General features: G+C 31.3%; 1 protein-coding gene across 1 annotated transcript; it reads left to right on the forward strand.

The window, feature by feature from the left end:
• Positions 1-17,056: 17,056 nt before the first annotated feature.
• LOC130902943 (uncharacterized) lies at positions 17,057-22,050 on the forward strand. The gene is made up of 6 exons (XM_057815233.1): positions 17,057-17,863; positions 17,931-18,456; positions 18,562-18,689; positions 18,798-18,991; positions 20,938-21,129; positions 21,199-22,050. Exons 5-6 carry the CDS (start codon positions 20,974-20,976, stop codon positions 22,048-22,050), a joined length of 1,008 nt encoding a protein of 335 aa, XP_057671216.1. The 5' UTR covers positions 17,057-17,863; positions 17,931-18,456; positions 18,562-18,689; positions 18,798-18,991; positions 20,938-20,973.
• Positions 22,051-23,339: the final 1,289 nt, after the last annotated feature.

Here is a 23,339-nt window from a genome sequence, read left to right on the forward strand (position 1 = left end):
AAAAGAAATATTTTTTGACTTTAACTGATGATTTTTCAAGATATACCACACTTTATTTATTAGAATCTAAAGATGAAGTATATATTAAACTAAAGGAATTCATTCTAGAAGTCAAAAATATTTTTGGGGTCTATCCAAAAACATTTAGAAGTGATAATGGAGGGGAATATACAGGGGTAGCTGTGCAGAAGCTACTCAAAAGTTTTGGTATAAGCTTTCAGTCGACTGCACCATATTGTCCAGAGCAAAATGGTGTGTCGGAGAGGAAAAATAGAACATTGATGGAATCGGCAAGGTGTATGTTATTAGATGCTAATTTACCCCATAAATATTGGGGGGAAGCAGTAACAACTGCTAACTACATTTCTAATAGACGCCATACTAAAAGTAAAGAAAAGACACCTTATGAGTTATGGGTCGGAAAGAAACCTGATTTATCATATTTCATTACATTTGGTTCTCAGGCTTTTGTTTACATTCCAAAAGAAAAAAGATCTAAACTAGAGAAAAGAGCAAAAACAGGTATTATGGTGGGATACAGTGAAAATAGTAAAGCTTATAGAATTCTAGGTACAGATACAGATAAAATTATTATAAGTCGTAATGTAAAATTTAATGAATTTCTGAATCAACCTTTTAAAAATATAAATAATTGTAAGGCTGAAACTAGCAACTCAGATCCTGATTCAGCAATTACTGTTGACCTACAAATAAAAACTAAACATGGAGTGGATGATAGTGACATAAATGAAGAAGGTGGAGGATCAAATAATAATATCAATGAAGAAGAAAATGAAATTCCAGAAGAAACTGGAGGTGAAAACTTTGAGGAAATTAATGATCAAGAAATTGTAACCAGATCAGGAAGGGTGTCAAAGAAAAGAAATTATGAAGGTTACATTTCATACAATGTGATGAATAAGGAAACTTATAATGAAATGCAAGATCCAAAGACCGTAGATGAAGCGATGTCAAGAAGTGACCGAAGAAATTAGGAAAAAGCAATGGAACGAGAGTACGAATCATTAATGAAAAATGAGGCATGGATTTTAGTAGACCGTCCATCAAACAAAAATGTTGTGCAAAATAAGTGGGTGTTTTGTTTAAAAAGGAATTCAAACAATGAAATACGATATAAAGCACGGCTAGTTGCAAAGGGTTTCACACAAACTTTTGGTATAGATTATTTTGAAACTTTTTCATCTGTAGTTAGATACTCTACAATAAGAATATTGTTTGCTTTATCTGTAGAATTAAGTTTAGATATTGACCACTTAGACGTAGAAACTGCATTTTTAAACGGAAACTTGGATAAAGAAATTTACATGGTGCAACCTGAGGGGTTTATTCTAAAAAATAATGAAAATAAAGTATGTTTATTAAAAAAGGCTATATATGGATTAAAACAATCCTCCAGAATTTGGAATATTAAAGTAAAAAATGTCTTAAAAGACATAGGTTTTCAGCAATCAAGTTTTGAACCATGTATATTTTTCCAAAACAAGGACAAATTTATAATTCTAGTGGCCCTTTATGTTGATGATTTTTTAATTTGTTCAAATTCCTCAGTTTTTAAAACCAACCTCAAACAGGAATTGTCAAAACAATTTAAAATTAAAGACTTGGGGCCAATCAAATATTGTTTAGGTTTAAATATTGATTTTGACAAACAAAACAATATGATTAAAGTTAAGCAGAGGGACTATATTTTAGAATTATTAGAGCGTTTCAAGTTAGGTGATGCTAAAACTGTTTTGACTCCTATTGAAGTCGGTTTAAAATTGAAGCCAACCACTAATGAAAAACCGAATGTACCGTATCAGAATTTAATTGGTTCATTAATGTACTTGGCAGTCCATACAAGACCAGATATATCATTTAGTATTAGTTATTTGAGTCAATTTAATTCAAGTTTCAGTATTGAGCACTGGAAACATGCAAAACGGGTATTAAAATACTTAAAAGGGACCTTGGACAAAAGCCTAATTTTTTGTAAATCAGACAAAAATTTGTATGGTTATGTAGATGCAGATTTCTCAAATGATATAAATGACAGGAAATCATATTCAGGATTCGTTCTAAAAATGAGTAATGCTCCAATCTCTTGGGAATCCAAGAAACAATCTTGTGTTGCACTTTCTAGTACTGAGTCCGAGTATATCGCCATTACTGAAGCATGTAAAGAAGCCATATTTGTTAGTGTTTTTTTTAAATGAGTTTTGTGAGACTAAGCCCGTAATTCTTTTCAATGACAGCCAAAGTGCACAAAAATTGTTAAAAAACTCTGTTTACCATAACAGAACTAAACATATAGACACTAAGTACCATTTTGTAAGGGAAGTAATTGAAAAAAATTTGGTTGAAATTAAATACATGCCTACTGAAAAAATGGTAGCAGATCTTTTAACAAAAAAGCTGCATAATTTCTACCCTAGTGTCTCTGGATGGCGATAGACTTGCGGAACCATATCGAAATGGTTTTTTTCATTTATTTCAATCAGTGTCTTATACCAATTCGATGTCGGTAAAATTGCGGAATCAAGTCGCTATGATCTTTCTCTATTTATATCAGTTTGTGAAAAATTTTGATTGGATGCTGTAGGTCTGACGGATTTAAATCGGATTAATCTTTTTCTTGAAAGCATCTTGTAAGATTTTTTAGTTTGTGGTTTTGTTGTAAGTGAATATAGATATATTTTCGAGATCAAATCTTACTTTCTTCTTTTTTGGAGGGCTAACGTTTTCATTCAATGCTCTGACTGACACTGGAGATTGACGGTATTGCGGAATTATACCGATACATCTTAACTAGACATGATTTTTTCTTTGGAGGTATATCGTTATTTTCCTAAATAAAAATATTTTCAAGACCAAGAAAATAATTTTGATAAAAAAGTTTATGAAAATATATAAGCTAGGCAACATCGCTATGTATCTGTATTCGTTTTCGATAAAATTGTTGCCTTTGTTCACTAAATACTGAGAAAGCATTTTGATTAGATTTGTTGGAGTGAAATATTTTTGAGTGTTTAGATATTGTTCAAGTGACATATTAGTCTTAGTTTTAAATTTTTAGAAAATCTTTTTATATATCCCTATTCCAGTCATATGGTTAAATTAGTTACCTACAAAACTCCACAGAATAGGATACTCAAAAATTGTATATCGACTCTGGAATAAAATTGAAATACATGGAGATGTGGAATTCGGTGAATAATATAAAGTTGAAATCATTACTCGGATGTTGAAAGATTATGAGGAAAGCAGTAGTCAAAAACAAGATGAAAGTAATGTGAAGAAGAGCAATGATGAGGAAAATGATGCTGAAAACAAAAAACAAGAAATAGAAAAGTCAAAAATGTAAAATGAAGAAAGAAAGAACAATAAATAAGGAAATCAAAAGATAAAATTATGCCCCATCTCGTCATTTTACAACAAAAACAATCACAATTCATTAACAAGCCCAAACAATCTTGACAGCACTTTCATTCATTTCATCGCACAATTTAACATAACTTTTTGCCCTAAAACAATATTCTCTGTAAATAAGCTAATTCTTTTATCAATTACACATTCTTTTTTAAAAATATTTTTCCAGGATTTTCTTCCATTGAAAATTGTCTGCTTTGAAATGAGATCCACAAATATAAACTTCTTCTGGTAAATCTTTTTCCTGTATTTTCAATGCATCTAGCTACTTTTGTCTTTGCTCTACATTCGTACGAAATCTACAATTTTATATTGTAAAAATGTAATCGATTTATCAACAAATAAGTTTGCGTTACTCCACTGATACTCCCCTATGGAATAAAAAAAATAAGACTAATATGTCACTTGAAAAATATCTAAACACTCAAACAATGGCAGCCATTTGATCACAAACGAATAAGATACGTTACGATGTTGCCTAGCTTATATTTTTTCATAAACATTCTCACCAAAATTATTTTCTTGGTCTTGAAATTATTTTTGTTTAGATCAATTGATTTTAATTATATTACGATTTATAAATAAATATTTGACAACATTGTTCTGACAGGTTCACTGTCAGACCACAAGTTTACAAAAATCGAGTAAAAATGAGACAGCAACTGAAATAAATGAAGAAAGACCATTTCGATTCGAAGCTACCAGTCCAACGTTCATAGAGAAAACCCCAAACTGAAAAATCTCACAAGATGCTTTCAAGAAAAAGATTAATCCGATTTAAATCCGTCAGACCTACAGCATCCAGTCAAAATTTTCCACAAACTGATATAAATAGAGAAAGATCATCCGCAATTTTACCGACGTCGAATCGGTATAAGACACCGATTGAAATAAATGAAAAATACCATTTCGATATGGTTCCGCAAGTCAATCGACATCCAAAAACTCTAGTGTACAAATTGCAGAAAAATAACGATATTCTTCCACGAAGAACATCAATCCCCTTTGACGCAGCAATCCCGTCAACATCTTATGAAAATAAATTAGAAATGGATTTTTGTGACTGCTTGAATTTAAGATGCCATGGTTGCTTTGGAGAATGCTTAAAATGTGCTTCTAAGAAATGTGGACCAGAATCTGAGTTTAATCGACCGTTTTATATTAACAGAATCATTTATTTACATTCTGAAAAGGTTATCACAAACCTTTTGATGAAGTAATAATCTTAATTGTGTTTTTTAATTGTTTTGATGAAAAATGTTTACATATGTGTTTTAAATTGAAGGTATTTAGATTATTTTTTCATATAATATATATATGAATTTTTTTATAAAAATTTCAAATCTTGTTGAGCTCCAAAACTATTGATACGTTTACCCCCGTGCCCTTGCTGTTCTTCACGCGAGTTTTTTTTTGACATATAGTTAATTCAGATTTAATCAATATATTCAATGTTTATAAAAAAAGTTGTTTAAATAACTTAAGCAGTTTGAATAAATTATTGTTAGCAATTTTTTGGTGTATAGATATAGTAATAAAAACACTGCGTATTGACATGTTTCAGTTTGCAGGCGGGAAATTCAAAAAGTGGACTACTTGGGAAGAGGTGATTCATTCATTAGTATTAGATATTGTCAACCTCTTAAAAGAATTTAGCTTGTGTAAATCATACTCATCAATATGCATATTTATTGCATATTCTGTATTTTACATCAGTCTGAAAGATCCGCTTCATCTATATTTTCCTATATTGAATTATTACGCTCATCTGAAATTTTAAGTGCTTTCAAGAGTGAGACTCTCTTATAACCAATAAGGAAAATGTTCTAATAATTTCACTGATATTGAGGTTCCAATAAAAAATAAAAACTGGAAACAAACATGAATACTGATGAATTACCCGAAGCAAGGGACCTATTGGGTACTTCATTTTGCAAGGACAAAGAAAAACTAATTTACAAAATAAAAATGCCTTGAATTTATTCGTGAAAGTGGGAACAGATTTTTAAAATTTAAAAGCTTTTTATATTTCCCGGTTCAATTAGTTAGTAATGTTGTTCGACTTCGAGATAATGAAGGAGTTAGAGCGGAAACAAAAATCAAAACAATACATATTTTCTACGAAAAGGCTTTTAGGGATCTCAAATATTTGAGTTTATCTACTCGAAAATAACGTTTTCATCACTTTAGGGTTATGTAACACACAATACCAATTTGTTGGGGTTTATCTAAGAGATACAAAAATTTTAAATTGTTCACAATATCCAGTACAAAATGAGTAATTATTGAACTTACCACTGAATTTGGAAGTTGTTCTAATTCAATCTGAGTAATGATAGATATCTAATCAAATTACATATTTTGTTCAATGCCTTTAGTGAGATTACTACTTTAATCAACTGACGATCTTAAATGAAATTATACTCTGTAATATTTTTTTGTTTTCTACAAAACACAGAGACTAACGGAGAACATCGAAACAGGTGTCAGACAGTCGAATCACAGTAAGTGTGGTAATAGTACTACATGTCTTGGATTTCTCAATGTGAATATTCTTCTTATCTTCATAGTATCTTTTAAGGACTTCTACTTTTGTAATATGTTCATTCAACAAATTTTCGGCAGCTGTCTGTATGTCCTCAGTGTCGATTCATTGTACAATCAACATGTATACCATAAGTTTTTACATATAATTATTGTATTTAAATATTCATCTTTATTATTCGATTCACTTTCCCCATTTTGTTTTCTATTTCTATTCGAAGTATTATCTGATGTGGAGTTGTCAGTATTGGTATTCGTTTTCTTAATGCTTCTTTTACATATGTCAATTTGTCACTGTGCAATCCAATCAAACGAAGACTACGAAGAAGAAGAAGAAGAGGAGAAGCAAGAAGTAGAAGAAGAGAAGGAGGACGAAGTATAAGGAGAATAGCAGAAAGATACTTTTGAGTGGCGGTGTCGTGATTTTTAAAAAAATTTTCTGTCCGAATTCAAATTTCCGTTCTAATTTTTGATAAAGTTTTGTTAATTTTCTCAATAAATTTTGTTGAAAAAATCCAATTTTTTAAATTTAAATAAATTTCCAAAAAAATTAAATTATATTGTCTTAAAGCGTCATAAATATGAGTAATTCCATGATAAGTACGTTGACCGCAGATCCAATCATTTTTATGCCCGTTTCCGTCAATTTGATGCCCAATTCCATTAGGCACAAAAATTTCATAAATATAACTAAATTCATTCATCCAAGTCAATCAATTTTATTTATTTTTCAATAAATACCAATAAAACAACTTGATAATAGCAATTTTTTCTGCGTAATTTCGATGCACAAATAAAAGATTCTCAACATTTTTTTCCGCCACAATTAGGGTAGAATATTGTTGCGTATCGTAAAAAGAATAGAAAAGAAAAACAGCAGTGAGCGAAGAATTACTTAAACTAAAAAAATTTGGTTGTTGTAATATACTTGTATTTTCTAAAATTAATATTCATCATAATAGAAGAGTGATAGTAAATTGACGAAAGTTCGACTGGGAAAATGTGAGAACCAACCTGGAAAAATCGGGAGCAGACGAGTACTTGATTTTCAATTTTTACTGAACACCCTATTTCAAGAAAAGTTGTGGATTTAACGGATAAAAGTGTGGACAACCATACCTATATCAGTAATAATAGTATTACCATTGTCTTCTTCTTCTTCTTCTTCTTCTTCTTGTAGTAGGACGAGGTCCTGTCAGGTCTGTCATCTGCCCTCTTGTGACGCCGATGTCCAGCTATCGTACCAGCGTTTTGGGGGCCTACCGATTGGGCGTCTTGTGTCTGGTTTCTGTGTTTTGGCCCATTTGGCAATCCGTTCTGGAGCCATTCGTTCTACATGGTCTCTCCATTGTCGGCGTCTTGCTCTTACCCATCTAACGACATCTTGTACTCCCAGTTCTCTTAAGGTATCTGTGTTGGGTATTCTATCGTGGAGTGTGGTACCCTTTATTGTTCGTAATATCTTCATCTCTGCTGTTCTCATTTTTCTCTTTGTTTGTGTTGTGTATGCCCTTGTTTCTGCGGCATAGGTTAGTATGGGTCTGATACAGGTCTTGTAGATTCGCGTCTTACTTTCTATGCTCATATATTTATTTCTCCATATAATGTCCTGTAAATATCCCGATATTCTAGTTGCTTTCTTGATCTGCTTATCTACCTCATCCGTTATGTTTCTGCTGCTCGTTGTTTCTACGCCCAAGTAGTTGAAATTCATTACTTGCTCTATAATGCGCTCATTTACTACCAGCTTGCATCTTATTGGGTCTTTGAATATTACCATGCTTTGTGTTTTCTCGCATGAGATTTGCATGTTAAGTCTTTGTGCCGTCAGGTTAAATTTATGAAGGAGGCGTTGTAGATCGTCTTCATTTTCAGCTATAAGTATAGCGTCATCTGCGTAGCAAAGGATTCTCAGGCGACGGTTATTCATTTCGAATCCTGCATTAACTTCGTTTACGCTCTCAATTATTTGGTCCATTATTACGTTGAAAAGGCATGGGCTGAGGCTATCTCCTTGTCTTATTCCGGATGAGACTTTGAGTTCTCTTGTTAGCCCACAGTCTATTTTTATTCTTGTTTTGGTGTTGATGTTAAGTTGCCTTACTAGATTTGTATAATGCTTCTTGACGCCTTTTTGGTTTAGTCGGTGGATTACATCGTTGAGTTTTACTCTATCGAATGCTTGCTTTAGATCTACTAAACATTTGTACATGGGTTTATTGTATTCTATGGATTTCTCTATCAACTGGCGTAATATAAATATTGCGTCTATAGTGGATCTGTTTGGGCGGAAGCCTTGTTGCTCTTCTGAGATGCCTACCTTAGCAGTTATCTTATTTGCAAGTATCTTGGTAAATAACTTTAACACACTACTAAGTAGCGTTATGCCTCTGTAATTCTTCGGATCTGATTTTAAACCTTTCTTGTATATAGGTATAGTTATACTAGTTCTCCATTCTTCGGGTATTACTCCAGTTCTTTCTATTTTATTGTACAGTTTTATTAATTCTTTTTCGATTTTTGGGCCCCCGTTCTTCAGTAGTTCATTTGGTATATTGTCTGTACCTGGTGATTTTCTATTCTTTAGTTTCTTTATGGTTGTTTGTACTTCTTCTAATGTGATGGTTTCTTCCTGTTCGTTTGGGGATGGCGGGTTTGCGATTTCTTCTTCGTCCCTGCTTCCGTTGTTATCATATAGGATCTCAAAATGTGCTGCCCATGTTTCCTGATTTATAACATTTATCACTACCTCCTCGTTGATTGGTTTCTTCCTTTTTCGTATCATGTTCCATATTTTTTTCTGGCCTCCGTACAAATCATGTTCCATTTCCACTGAGAAATTTTCCCAGTATGTTTTTTTCAGTTCTTTTATTGTGTTGGTTGTTCTATTTCTCACTCTTTTATAGACTTCGTATTCTTCCTGTGTTCTATTGGTAATGTATTTTATGTACGCTTTCTTTTTTTCATTTGCCAGTTCCTTAATTTCTAGAGTGAACCACGGTTTATTGTGTGTTCTATTCGTGTCTATTGTTCTTTCTCCTAGGGATTCCTTTACGCTGTTCTTTATGTTATTCTTTAGTTTCTCCCAGGCGGCTTCTACGTTGTCGGTTTCTTTTATAGGGTTTTGGACAATTTTTTCGCGGAGTCTGTTTTGATAGAGGTATTTAATGCTTTCATCCTTAAGCGACTCTATATTAAATTTCGATACGTAGTTGGGTGTTTTTCTTTTCTTTATTATGTGGGATACGCGGTATTTACACAATATTAAACCGTGTTGTGTGCCGATTTGCCGATGTTAATACCCGTACGTCAAGTATCTGGGAGGGGTGGACTTTCCTGTTTGTAATTATGTAGTCAATAGTTGATTTTTGGCCTCTCGTGTTAGCGAAGGTGTACTTTTGTTGTTCCTTATGATCAAAATATGTGTTGTTGATAGGTAATTCGTTGAGGGCGCATACATCTATCAATATATCTCCGTTATCATTCACTGCTTCTTCGTTGAAACTATGCATGATTCCTGGGATAACTATGTTTCCAATTCTTGAGTTAAAGTCGCCCATAATAAACAATTTGTCTTTACTGGTTATTTTGTCTAACGTAGCTTGCAAGGCATCAAAAAAAGCTTCCCTTTCTTCTTTCGGTTTGCTTACATCCGGTGCATATATACTTAGTAGGTGTGTTCTTTCGTTGGCCAGCTCTACTGTTATCTGTATGATGCTATGACTTATATACTGTACTTCCTTAATATCTTTTTCAAATTTTTTATTCACTAGTAACCCTACTCCTCCCCGTGCTCGCAAGTTCTTGTCGACTCCACTATAAAACAGTATGTAGTTTTGGTACCTTTGACTGCCATTGCCTTTCTTCTTGGTCTCTGAAAGTGCGCAGAAATCTATTTTGTTTTTCTCTATTTCTAAGACCACTTCATAGTCTTTGTTGCTCTATGATGTAATGTTCCAACTTCCGAGTCACTATGTTTTATTTCCATACTAGTTTTTTCCGTTTTCGTGCCGTGTCGTCGTCAATGCTCCGTCCAGTTTCCGAGGCTAATGTGACAGTTCTGTGAGCGTTTTTTCTTTTTACGAGGGGCAGGTTGCTGGCCTCACCCCTTAACCCTCCTCCTTTATCTGGGCTTGGGACCGGCAGTGATAGTCAATGGGCTACTCAATCCACCCATCAACCACCCTAGGCGGAGTTTATTACCATTGTATAGTATATATATATATATATATATATATATATATATATATATATATATATATATATATATATATATATATATATATATATATATATATTAAGTATATATTAGGCAACGTATTATAACCAAAATAATATTTTACAACGTTGCCTACAATATTTTTTGTATTGAAAGGGAAAACGGCAACGTTGTGAAGTTGTCTTCTAGTTTGATTAGACAGTTTAGGTTATTGCGTATCTGTCATTTATATTAAGTTATAACAATAAAAAGGATATTTTTATTATAATAATACTAAAAACAACAAGTTATGGGTCCGAAACTTTTCACTGTATAAATAAATAATTCGGATTACGAAAATTCGTTAGAACAAAAAAGTCTTTTCTGGAAACTGTAAAATAAGTGGAATAACTTTAAAAGCATATAGAATTATGGACTTTGTTATAAACCGTATAGGTACCGAGTAGTATGCATGATTATGAATATATAAAAACATACATTTGTTAACACATATTATGAGCTGTACTGGTAAATAATACCTGTTTGAAGGACATACAGAACAATTGAAAGGTAAGGTCACTCAAAAATTTTTCAGCTATACTTATAAGAGAAATGACAATCAATATATCTGTATTCATAATTGATAATAATAACCACAATGAGAGGCGATGAGTACACAATTATAAATCTAGAAGATCTAAGCATGATGAAATCTGCAAAATGTGACATAAGCTTAAAAGGTATTGGAAACATACATTTTGATGGATGCTTTCTTCAGATTGTTATAATATTTTCACTGGAACACAAAAGTTAAGTCTCAGACTGGATAATAGAATACATAAAAAGGGTTGAAACTAAATTTGTTACAAAATTTCCTTAAGTAAGATCAGAAATGATGGAGAATATACGAGTAAACTAATGAAAGAATATATGAAAAAATGAGGTACTATTATTGATTATACTTCAGCAAACTTTCCATAACTTAATGGAATAGTGGATTGAGGGTAAACCACGGACACTAAGTAATCTAAGTGTATTTGGCTCAGATGCTTATGCCAAACATTTAGAAAAAAACCTCAAAATTTGATAAGAAAAATAAGAAACTTCAGGTGATAGCATACTGAATGGATATCGGCTCTGGAATAAAATTGAAATACATGATATAAAAATAATAACTAGGATATTAAAAGATAATGAAGAAACCAGAAGTCAAAACAAGATGAAAGTAATGTGAAGTAGAGCCAAGATGAGGAAAATGATGTTGAAAACAAAGAACAAGAAACAATAAAGTGAGAAGTGTGAAATAATATTGAGGACAACAAGGAACAGGAAATAAGGAAATCAAAAAGAAAAATTTCTGACCTATTGTGATTTTCCAACAAAAACACACACAATCAAAATGAAGCAGGAATGCTTTGTGATCACTTCCCATTTCATCACACAGAATAGCAAAAAGTCGGGATTGCTTAGGCACTTAATGATTTAATGAAAGTTACATAGCTCATAGCACGAGCACCATCAGTCGTCCATCCAATCCTTTTTGTCCGTTTTATTTCGTTATCTGTAATTAAATCATCCCTGTTGGTTTTGACGATAAAGACTTGCAAAAAAGCAGTTCTTCTTTTATGCTTTTATTGGGATCGAAACCTAACAAAGGCTAATAGATTAGCTTAGCAAGCAACTTCAGTACTTTCATTAAGTTGATGTGAAAAGTTTGTTCAAAAACTGTAACTGTGAATTTGACCGATTTTTTTTGTTTCCTTTTCAGTGAATGAAACTTCAGATTCTACCCTACACAGTGTTTTGTTCCTTTTTTGCTATCAATACAAATATTGCAATATAATGCAATTGTAGCTTGTTTATTTTTCTCACCAGAAATTGATTTTTCATTACTGAGTGTGACTTCAAGAATAAGTTCGAATAAGAGGTGAGAATGCTTATGATTTTAACTGAACTTGAATATTACAATCATACATAATTTCGAATTGTATAGGTATGAAGAAATGGAAAATGGAACCAAAGATACGTACAATATTAAGCTCAAACCTGAATGGATGCAATTATGGAGTGAACGTTTGATAGGATTGCACTGTGACAAATTGAAAAGTGTCAAAGTAGCATTAAGGAAATGAATGGCAATATTGAAAATTCCACATCAGTTAATACTTCGAATGGCTAATGAACATGCTAATAGAAAACAAAATGGGGAAAGTGAATCGAATAATAGAGGTAAATATTTAATTACAATAAATATATGTAAAAACTTATGATATACATGTTGTTTGGTTGTTTGTACAATGAATCAACACTGAGAACATACACACATTTGCCGAAAATTTGTTGAATGAACATATTACAAAAGAAAAAGTCCTTAAAAGATACTATGAAAATATGAAGAATATTCACATTGAGAAATCCAAGACATGTACTACTATTACCACACTCACTATTACACTGACTGGCGCCTATTCCGATGTTCTCCTATTCTCTGTTAGTATCTATGTGTTTTGTACAAAACAAAAAAATATTACAGAATATAATTTGATTTAAGATCATCAGTTGATTGAATTAGTAAACTCTCTCTCTACTCAATAACAACATTCTGTAGGCTAATGTAAAAGGCTTTTCTTGGGTGACGGGATGGTTAAAAATGTTTTTGATGAATTTAAATTTGAAAAATCTGTCCCCACTTTCATGAATAAATTCGACGCATTTTTTTATTAAATTAGTTTTTCGCTACCACAAAGTCTTTGCAAAATGTAGTACCCAATAGGTCCTTTGCTTCGGGTAATTCATCAGTATTCATGTTTGTTTCCTGTTTCTTTTTTATTGGAACTTCAATACCAGTGACATCATGAGAACATTCTTTTTGTTGGTTACAAGAGTCTTACTCTTAGAATAGTGTAATAATTCAATTTAGGAAAATTTAGATGAGGCGGCTCTTTCACACATCGTTATAAAATACAGAATATGCAATAAATATGCATGTTGATGAGTATGATTTACTAAATCTAAATGCTTTTAAGAGGTTGGCAATATCTAATACTAATGAATGAATCACCTCTTCCCAAGTAGTATTTACAAAGCCAGATCGATAAGTCCATCACTTTTTGAATTTCCCGCCTGCAAACTGAAACATGTCAATACGCAGTGTTGTTTTATTACTATATCTAAACATCAAACAATTGCTAACAATAATTTATTCAAACTGCTTAAGTTATTTAAACAACTTTTTTTATAAACATTGAATATATTGATTAAATCTGAATTAACTATATGTCAAAAAAAACTCGCGTGAAGAACAGCAAGGGCACGGAAGTAAACGTATCAATAGTTTGAGAGCTCAACAAGAATTGAAATTTTTATAAAAAAATTCATGTATCTTATATGAAAAAATAATCTAAATACCTTCAATTTCAAACACATATGTACACTTTTTTCATCAAAACAATTAAAAAACTCAATTAAGATTATTACTTCATCAAAAGGTTTGTGATAACCTTTTCAGAATGTAAATAAATGATTCTGTTAATGTAAAACGGTCGATTAAACTCAGATTCTGGTCCACATTTCTTAGAAGCACATTTTAAGCATTCTCCAAAGCAACCATGGCATCTTAAATTAAATCAGTCACAAAAATTTATTTCTAATTTATTTTCATAAGATTTTGACGGCATTGCCGCAACAAACGGGATTGATGTTCTTCGTGGAAGAATATCGTTATTTCTCTGCAATTTGTACCCTAGTGTCTCTGGATGGCGATAGACTTGCGGAACCATATCGAAATGGTTTTTTTCATTTATTTCAATCAGTGTCTTATACCGATTCGATGTCGGTAAAATTGCGGAATCAAGTCGCTATGATCTTTCTCTATTTATATCAGTTTGTGAAAAATTTTGACTGGATGCTGTAGGTCTGACGGATTTAAATCGGATTAATCTTTTTCTTGAAAGCATCTTGTAAGATTTTTCAGTTTGTGGTTTTGTTGTAAGTGAATATAGATATATTTTCGAGATCAAATCTTACTTTCTTTTTTTTTTGGAGGGCTAACGTTTTCATTCAATGCTCTGATTGACACTGGAGATTGACGGTATTGCGGAATTATACCGATACATCTTAACTAGACATGATTTTTTTCTTGGAGGTTTATCGTTATTTTCCTAAATAAAAATATTTTCAAGACCAAGAAAATAATTTTGATGAAAAAGTTTATGAAAATATATAAGCTAGACAACATCGCTATGTATCTGTATTCGTTTACGATAAAATTGTTGCCTTTGTTCACTAAATACTGAGAAAGCATTTTGAATAGATTTGTTGGAGTGAAATATTTTTGAGTGTTTAGATATTGTTCAAGTGACATATTAGTCTTAGTTTTAATTTTTAGAAAATCTTTTTATATTTCCCTATTCCAGTCATATGGTTAAATTAGTTACCTACAAAACTCCACAGAATAGGATACTCAAAAATTGTACATGGAGATGTGGAATTCGGTGAATAATATAAAGTTCAAATCATTACTCGGATGTTGAAAGATTATGAGGAAAGCAGGAGTCAAAAACAAGATGAAAGTAATGTGAAGAAGAGCAATGATGAGGAAAATGATGCTGAAAACAAAAAACAAGAAATAGAAAAGTCAAAAATGTAAAATGAAGAAAGAAAGAACAATAAATAAGGAAATGAAAAAGATAAAATTATGCCCCATCTCGTCATTTTACAACAAAAACAATCACAATTCATTAACAAGCCCAAACAATCTTGACAGCACTTTCATTCATTTCATCGCACAGAATGGCAAAAAGTCGGGAATGCTTAGGCTGTGACTTCACTGTATTATCAATCGCCGCTGGCTAAATTCTTTTCCTGTTCAAGGTCAAATGCCTTTAATTTGATAGTTAATCTGCAGTTTTGTCATTTTTCAGTTTTTAGGAAAAAATATATTAGATAGTTACGAATTTTTATCGTATTCCTACGTCACAATCGTTGTGAAGAAGTGATTCATGAGTAAAAATGCAAATAAAAATTGAAAACATTATTTTTTTTGGCCAGCTTATATAATATCAACGAAATACTTTATCAAAATAAAAAACAAACAATATTATTATCTTTGCATAAAAAAAGTACCAACTCAATACTCAACAAAAAGTATATCTATCAGTTGTTCTACAGTTTACAGACTAGGTACCTAATCATTATAATTACCTAATTATAATATAATCTTTCTGGCTTTCTGAGTGGCAGATTTATCAATAATTTCCGTTAAACCTATTTTTTCACAGATTTCGAATTTAATTTGAAGAGATATTTTCTTTAAACAGCCACTCTATTTTTCAGAATACTCCTATTGTTTCTTGGCCTTCATCAGTGTATCGAAATCAGAACTGCTGAGATTTCCTGCAAAGTTTCTAATTTTGTTGGAACCTTAATATCAATGACATTATAAGAACATTTTTCTTGTTGGTTACAAGTTATTCATACTTTCAGAAACACTTAAAGTTTCAGGTGAGTGAAATAATTAAATTTCTAAAAATTTGGATGAAGCGGATCTTTCAGACTGATGTAAACTACAAAATCAGCAATAAGTATGCATTAACAAAATTTTTCCAACAGACAATAAATATCTTTCAGATGTTGAGTCTAAACACTGCTAAGAAGTAGCCGGTTTAATATCCCCAAATTTAACATAACTTTTTGCCCTAAAACAATATTCTCTGTAAATAAGCTAATTCTTTTATCAATTACACATTCTTTTTTAAAAATATTTTTACAGGATTTTCTTCCATTGAAAATTGTCTGCTTTCTAAAAATCTACAATTTTATATTGTAAAAAGTTAATCGATTTATCAACAAATAAGTTTGCGTTACTCCACTGATACTCCACTCAAACAATGGCAGCCATTTGATCACAAACGAATAAGATACGTTACGATGTTGCCTAGCTTATATTTTTTCATAAACATTCTCACCAAAATTATTTTCTCGGTCTTGAAATTATTTTTGTTTAGATCAATTGATTTTAATTATATTACGATTTATAAATAAATATTTGTGAAACGTAACATGCGTCCAGATAATAAACATTAATTGTAAAATTTGACAACATTGTTTTGACAGGTTTACTGTCAGATCACTAGTTTACAAAAATCGAGTAAAAATGAGACAGCAACTGAAATAAATGAAGAAAGACCATTTCGATTCGAAGCTACCAGTGCAACGTTCATTGAGAAAAGACTAATGTGCAGATTGGGAAATATAACGATAACCTTTAACGAGGAACATCAATCCAATTTAATACCGCAAGAGGAAAATAACTATAAACCTCCAAGGAAAAAAAGATGTCCTGTTAAGACGTCTCGGTATACTTCCGCAATCCCGCTAATATCCAGTAGAGTCAGAGCACTGCATGAAAACGTTAGCCTTCCATGTCTATATCCATTTACAACTAAACCACAAACTGAAAAATCTCACAAGATGTTTTCAAGAAAAAGATTAATCCGATTTAAATCCGTCAGACCTACAGCATCCAGTCAAAATTTTCCACAAACTGATATAAATAGATAAAGATCATAGCGACTTCATTCCGCAATTTTACCGACATCGAATCAGTATAAGACACCGATTGAAATAAATGAAAAATACCATTTCGATATGGTTCCGCAAGTCTATCGACATCCAGAGACACTAGTGTACAAATTGCAGAAAAATAACATCTTATGAAAATAAATTAGAAATAGATTTTTGTGACTGCTTGAATTTAAGATGCCATGGTTGCTTTGGAGAATGCTTAAAATGTGCTTCTAAGAAATGTGGACCAGAATCTGAGTTTAATCGACCGTTTTACATTAACAGTATGGAGTGTAGAGAAGGAGGAACATCTCTTATGGACGGTACGTTTAAAATATGGTCTAAATTCTGTAGGGATAATACGTGGCGCTGATTGTACTATGGGATTGAGATCTGAAGTTAGACACTATCTGAAACTAGCTTCAGATTCTAAAAACTAACGAAAACAGAATATTATGTAGGTGGTGAAAAGAATTAAACAACGTTTAAAAATATTAAAAAAATAGTAAAAAAAGAATACAAAAAATCATGGTGAAACTTGTTGTATTTCTGGATGTATAAGTGGTTCTTTAAAAGATAGTGGAATTCGTTCATCTCAAAATATAAAACAAGCAAGTCTGTTTGGAATACCAAAGGTAAGTCATGTTTGAATTGTTTGAATTATTTATCCATGTTCCCAAAATATTTGTTGATTAACATTGATTTCTCATTAAATTTGAAAAATAATAAGTAACACAGTGACGTTAATTCAAAATCATTAAATTTATTTCATAGGACGCTACGCTGCTAGCACAATGGTCTTCTATTTTGAACATGACTTTAACGAAACATCATTGTATCTGCGATTATCATTTTAAAGAAGAAGATATTGTGAAATCGCGGAAGATTGATTATTCAAGTGGAATAATCAAAGAATATGAATTGAAACGATGGACCCTATTGCCAAATGCTGTACCAGTTAACCTACAGCCAAGACAATATGATATTGAAGTAAAGTTTTATAGAAAATTTCATTGACTTTCAAAGATATTACAAACTTTGTACTAACTTTAAATGTAGCTTTCAGAAAATCAAGAAAACCTGCACTATCAAACGGTTAAAATAATAAATGACGATAAATTTTCAAAGGTATAAGGTTTAAAGTAAAAACTAAGCAGTAATTTAATTTTAATCAATTTTAATAAATATTTCGTAGAAGCCAACCATCAATGTGCGAAAGCCTTTTCAACAGTTGGACAATCGTATTAACATTAGAAAAAAACCAGCGTCAACATCAATCGAAAAGATCTCGCCTTCGCTGATAAAAATCCGAAAAACTGCAAGTTCTGACGATAAATATCCACAATTTATTTCACATAAAACATCATTAAATAGTATACCTGATCAACCAGTAGACAAGATGCAAATTGCTGTGAACAATGTAGAGACAAGATTTGATGCAGAACAAGTTTTTTTAAATGAAATCGATTCAAACAATGTTAGTTAAAGCTTGATGTATGAGTAGGTTCATGATTGAAGTATATACCAAAATTTTCTACAGATCCTTAATTTTTTTCCAGACTCCTAGGAATATTAAGGAATTGTTGGACTCTTTTTTGAGTGTGATGCCTGAGTATTGGTATTATATACTTTATGATAACCAATTAGTACTTGTTTATACTGATCCCTTTAGGGAAACCGAAAAATTTCACGTTTTTATACAAGATGATTTTTCAGTAATGGTAACTATATGTTCTTTATAACTCCAGCTTTACGGTCGTAATTATTTTTAATCATCAATTTGTATTTGAAGTAATAGTAATTGTTTTATAATGGTATTTTCTTAGGTTTTATTCAAGAAGAAAAGACAACTCAGCTTAAACTTGAAAGTTACTACTTCTGCAGATCTTTCTAAGCTTCTTGAAGAAGTGAAGCGAACACCCGTTTGTGAAGGAACAGGAATTGAAGAAACGAGGTAAAGTATAGACTTGAAATTTTTAGCTGCTCAACCAATAAAGATCAACACTCTAATGTTTCATTGTAAATAGTAAAAACAAATAATATTAATGCAATATTTTTGTAGCGTCTCTGGAAATTGTCCCGGTCTCATTCTGAACAATTATAAACGGCTACCACGGAATCCGAGATGTTTTGCATGCCGCACTCTTCGTGATCGACTCTTCACTAAAGCAGCTACACAGCGTACTGCTGCAAAAATACAAATCTCAAATAACACTGAAACGACTTAAAAACAAATGTAATCGCTTACAGAAAAAGGTGAACTATCATCGAATGTCTTATTAATTTCAGAACAATGCGAATTTATTCCAAAAACTTTATCTTTAAAACTTCAAGCAAAAAAATGTTTTTTTAAAATTGTACATAATATTATTTCTCTACGCTAAAGCTATATATAGCACATATATGTAGGTGTATCAATTGTTCATATGAATTAAATTGCATAATTAAATATGCAATCGGAATTTCCACAAATATAAATGTTTGCTTACAACGCAAAGTATATGCTTTATTTGAGCCTGCAAATTTTAAATCACAGGATACTCTAATAATTTTTAAGTATATTTTAAATTTTCAATGAAGATGAATTTATGTATCCCATCAATCGGTTATTGATTGATGAGATTAAATTTGTTTTTCATAAATTTCTTTTCATTGGTGCATGCATTTGGGAACTTGTCAAGCTTCTGTAAGTAGCATAATAAATATTGCCAATTAATAAGTATAATAACAAACAGCCAATTTAAGTTACAATCTTAAAAAAAATGACAAGATTTTTGACAATTCAAAATTAACTTTCATTTATTTATCGCGGTTACCATTTTTTTCTGACCAAAAAATTACGTTCTGTTGTAAAAACTATAAAGGATAAATACACTCAGATAAGTGATAAATCTTTCCAAAGAAGAATTCAATCATTAGATGAATCTGAGCGACTTGTGGTTACTACTTTTTTTGAGATGGCTAAAAAAAGTAATTCTAAAGGTCGTCGATATAAGCTTGAATGGATATACGAATGTTTATTAATACGATTCAAAGCAGTAGCTTGTATGAAATGTTGAGGAAAAGAAAGATACTACCGTTGCCAACAAAATCAACGCTTGATAAATACATAAGGAGGTTAAATAGTTCAGTATATGGATTTCAATCTGCTTTATTTGAGTGTATGAAAAAAAGGGGTGAGAATATGCCATTATCTGATCGAAGAGGAGAATTAGTTATTGATGAGATGCAATTAGCTTCGGGCGTTTCATTCAATACAAATACTAAAGATTTTATAGGATTGGTGAACCTTGGTGATCACACACCTGATAATTTAAAAAATACAGTAGGAGATCATGCGCTAGTTTTTCAATTTGTGCCATTCAAAGGAGGAAAATCTCAAGCTCTAGCTTGTTTTATCAGTAAAAATGCGGTGACCAGTCAAATTCTGCAAAAATTAATTTTAGAATGTATTATTCTTTTGAGTAATGCTGGATTCCATGTGGATGCAGTTACAAGTGATGGAGCACAAGGGAATCGTGCTGTGTGGAAGATTTTTGGAATTGACGAGAAGAAGCTCAGTTGTCCTCATCCATGTGATGAAAAAAAAGTTATGGATGATTTCTGATTTTGCGCATCTCATTAAATGCTTCCGTAATAGCTTGATGGAGAAGGAAGCTTTTGTGGTAACATAAATAGTATTAGTAGATTTATTTATAGAAACCATGCTTACTCAACAGCAACGAATTTTAAAATGTATTAATTTATTATTACATGGTTTATAGACGCCTTATTTCGCCGAAAATTATCAGGGTGCGAATCTAAAAATTGCTCATAAATTAACTCCAACCCATTTAGATCCCGTTGGATACCAAAAAATGAGAGTTTCCTTATCATATGAGGTTTATTATAAATTTTTTTTATTCATTATCATTTACTGAATTTGAGTGTATGTGTATTATAAATCAAAAAAAAACTTCCCTGCACTTGTCGTAAGAGAAATAACAAAAATAAGTAAACTTAATGAATATAGTTTGATAATTAACAATGGTTGGGTTTCATTATTCTTTGGTTTCAGTAGTATTTTTTTTTCTGGTTTTTTTTTGGTAGTTACATACGTTATAACATATTTATTATTGAAGTTTACTAAATCGAAAATATATATACTTGAAGAAACTCATACATTTCGTGAATATAAACTAATATATATTATTAATTAGCAGGCTATAACAGATTTTTTGGTAGAATGGGAGTCTGGTATGGAAATTTTAGGCGATTCTATGCCTTTTTCTGAAAGTACATTAGTGGGTTTTAAAGTAACACTAGCTTCAACACTTGAAATAACTGATATGATGCATAATGAATGTGGCTTTGAGTACTTTATGACATCTCGTCTATCACAGGATTATCTAGAGGTAATAAAGATTTTGTAATTACTTAGAAATATTGTAAGCATTTATTATATTTGTATATATCAATTTCAGCAACTTTTTTCAATAATGAGGTACAGCTGTGGATCTAACGAGCACCCAGACGCGAAATTGTTTTTGCAAGTTTTCAGATTATTCTGTCTGTTTTCGCTAATTCGACCACCTAAAGGTAGCAATGTGACCGGGGTTGAATTGCTTCAAAGTTTTATTCAGAATAAAGACACTATAAAAGCTTCAAAAAAAACTCATGAAGAGTGGATTCTTAAACTCTATGAAGCTTTGGAAAATTGTGCTTTGCCAGGTGACCAGGTTCTTTTGTATGGAAATGAACAGGGTCAAAAAGAAGCAAGTGATAATGATAACTCCAAAGATTTGAACCAAATTAATTTACCTAAGACTGTTCGAGAGAATGAAGACAAGCTCATAGATCATGACTATAATGTAACTTATACTAGTGAACAAGTATTAGCATATTTGGCTGGCTATGTGTCCCGTAAAATGAAAAAAAAATACGAATTCTGCAAAAATTGTTTTGATTCTTTATCTTCGGCTGGATCGGTAGAAGAGAATCAACAAAATGAATTAATCAACGAACTGTCCTTGTATGGCGGCCTAGCATATCCCAGTCAGGGATTGTTTGAATTAACTCGCCGGTTAGAAAATACAGTTTTGGATGTTGTTGGGAAAAAGGGAATTGAAGGGAATACTATACAAATGATTTTTGATCGAATTACTCAAATTCAATTGCCCAAAATTGGTTGCCACGAACATTCTCTATTGTTAACAAGAGAGATTATTATTTATCATTTAACCATGAGAGGACATTTCTTGGCCAAAACATTGAACAAGGAGTATATAGGGAAAAAAAATAAAAGTAAAATGTATAAGAAATTATCAAGATTGTGACTGACGTTTGATTATATTCATGTGAAAAGCTGTGCAATCCTTAATATCTTATTAGATTTTTATTTTTTATTAAGAACTTGATATATTTCTGTACCTGCTTGCATAAGCTAATTACCAATGATATTTTAACAAAACTATAATTATTATATTTGTTGCGGATAGAGTTCAATATTTTATTTCTATGAACCAAAATGTTTTATTTTCAATTATTTTATTATTCTTATTGATATTTTTATATGACTATAACTATTATATTAGTGGCTAATGAAGTTCAATATTTTATTTTTATGAACCGAAATATATTTTTTTATTATTCTATTATTTTTATTGATCTAATTATATCGCTATAATTATTATATTAGTTACGGATAAAATTCAATATTTTATTTTAATCAACCAAAATGTTTTTTTTATACTATTTCATTATTGTTACATGATTCTCCTTTTTTTTCATATTAGAATATTTGTAATATCTAAACCAAATAAATAGCTAAATAATAAAGTTAATTTAACGAGATTCTGTTTTGTTAATCGTTTCATTATTTTAATACTAGTAATTTCATTATCACGGTGCATTATTTAAAGCATTACTATACAGTTATTTTCAAATCAGCGCGTAAAATTCAAGCGAATACCCTCTATAATCAGCGCCACCTATTTTCCCATCAAAAATCAGCTCACATTTTTTAACCCAGAGATGTTCCTCCTTCTCTACACTCCATAATATCGCCTATCGTTATTGATTTTTAAATATCTCGAAGATTTAATTACAGATAAAGAAATAAAACGGACAAAAAGGATTGGATGGACGACTGATGGTTCTCGTGCTATGAACTGAAAGTTGTACTTTCATTAAGTCACGGCCTAAGCAATCCCGACTTTTTGCTATTCTGTGTGATGAAATGAGAAGTGATCACAAAGTATTCCTGCTTCATTGTGAAGTACGGTGGCTATCAAGAGATAAAGTGCTGTCAAGATTGTTCAAGCTTCTTAAGGAATTATTATTGTTTTTGTTGGAAAATCACAATAGGTCAGAAATTTTTCTTTTTGATTTCCTTATTTCCTGTTCCTTGTTGTCCTCAATATTATTTCACACTTCTCACTTTATTGTTTCTTGTTCTTTGTTTTCAACATCATTTTCCTCATCTTGGCTCTACTTCAGATTACTTTCATCTTGTTTTGACATCTGGTTTCTTCATTATCTTTTAATATCCTAGTTATTATTTTTATATCATGTATTTCAATTTTATTCCAGAGCCGATATCCATTCGAGTATCCTATCACCTGAA

Source organism: Diorhabda carinulata, chromosome Y, assembly GCF_026250575.1.
Source record: "Diorhabda carinulata isolate Delta chromosome Y, icDioCari1.1, whole genome shotgun sequence".
Classification (NCBI taxonomy): domain Eukaryota; kingdom Metazoa; phylum Arthropoda; class Insecta; order Coleoptera; family Chrysomelidae; genus Diorhabda; species Diorhabda carinulata.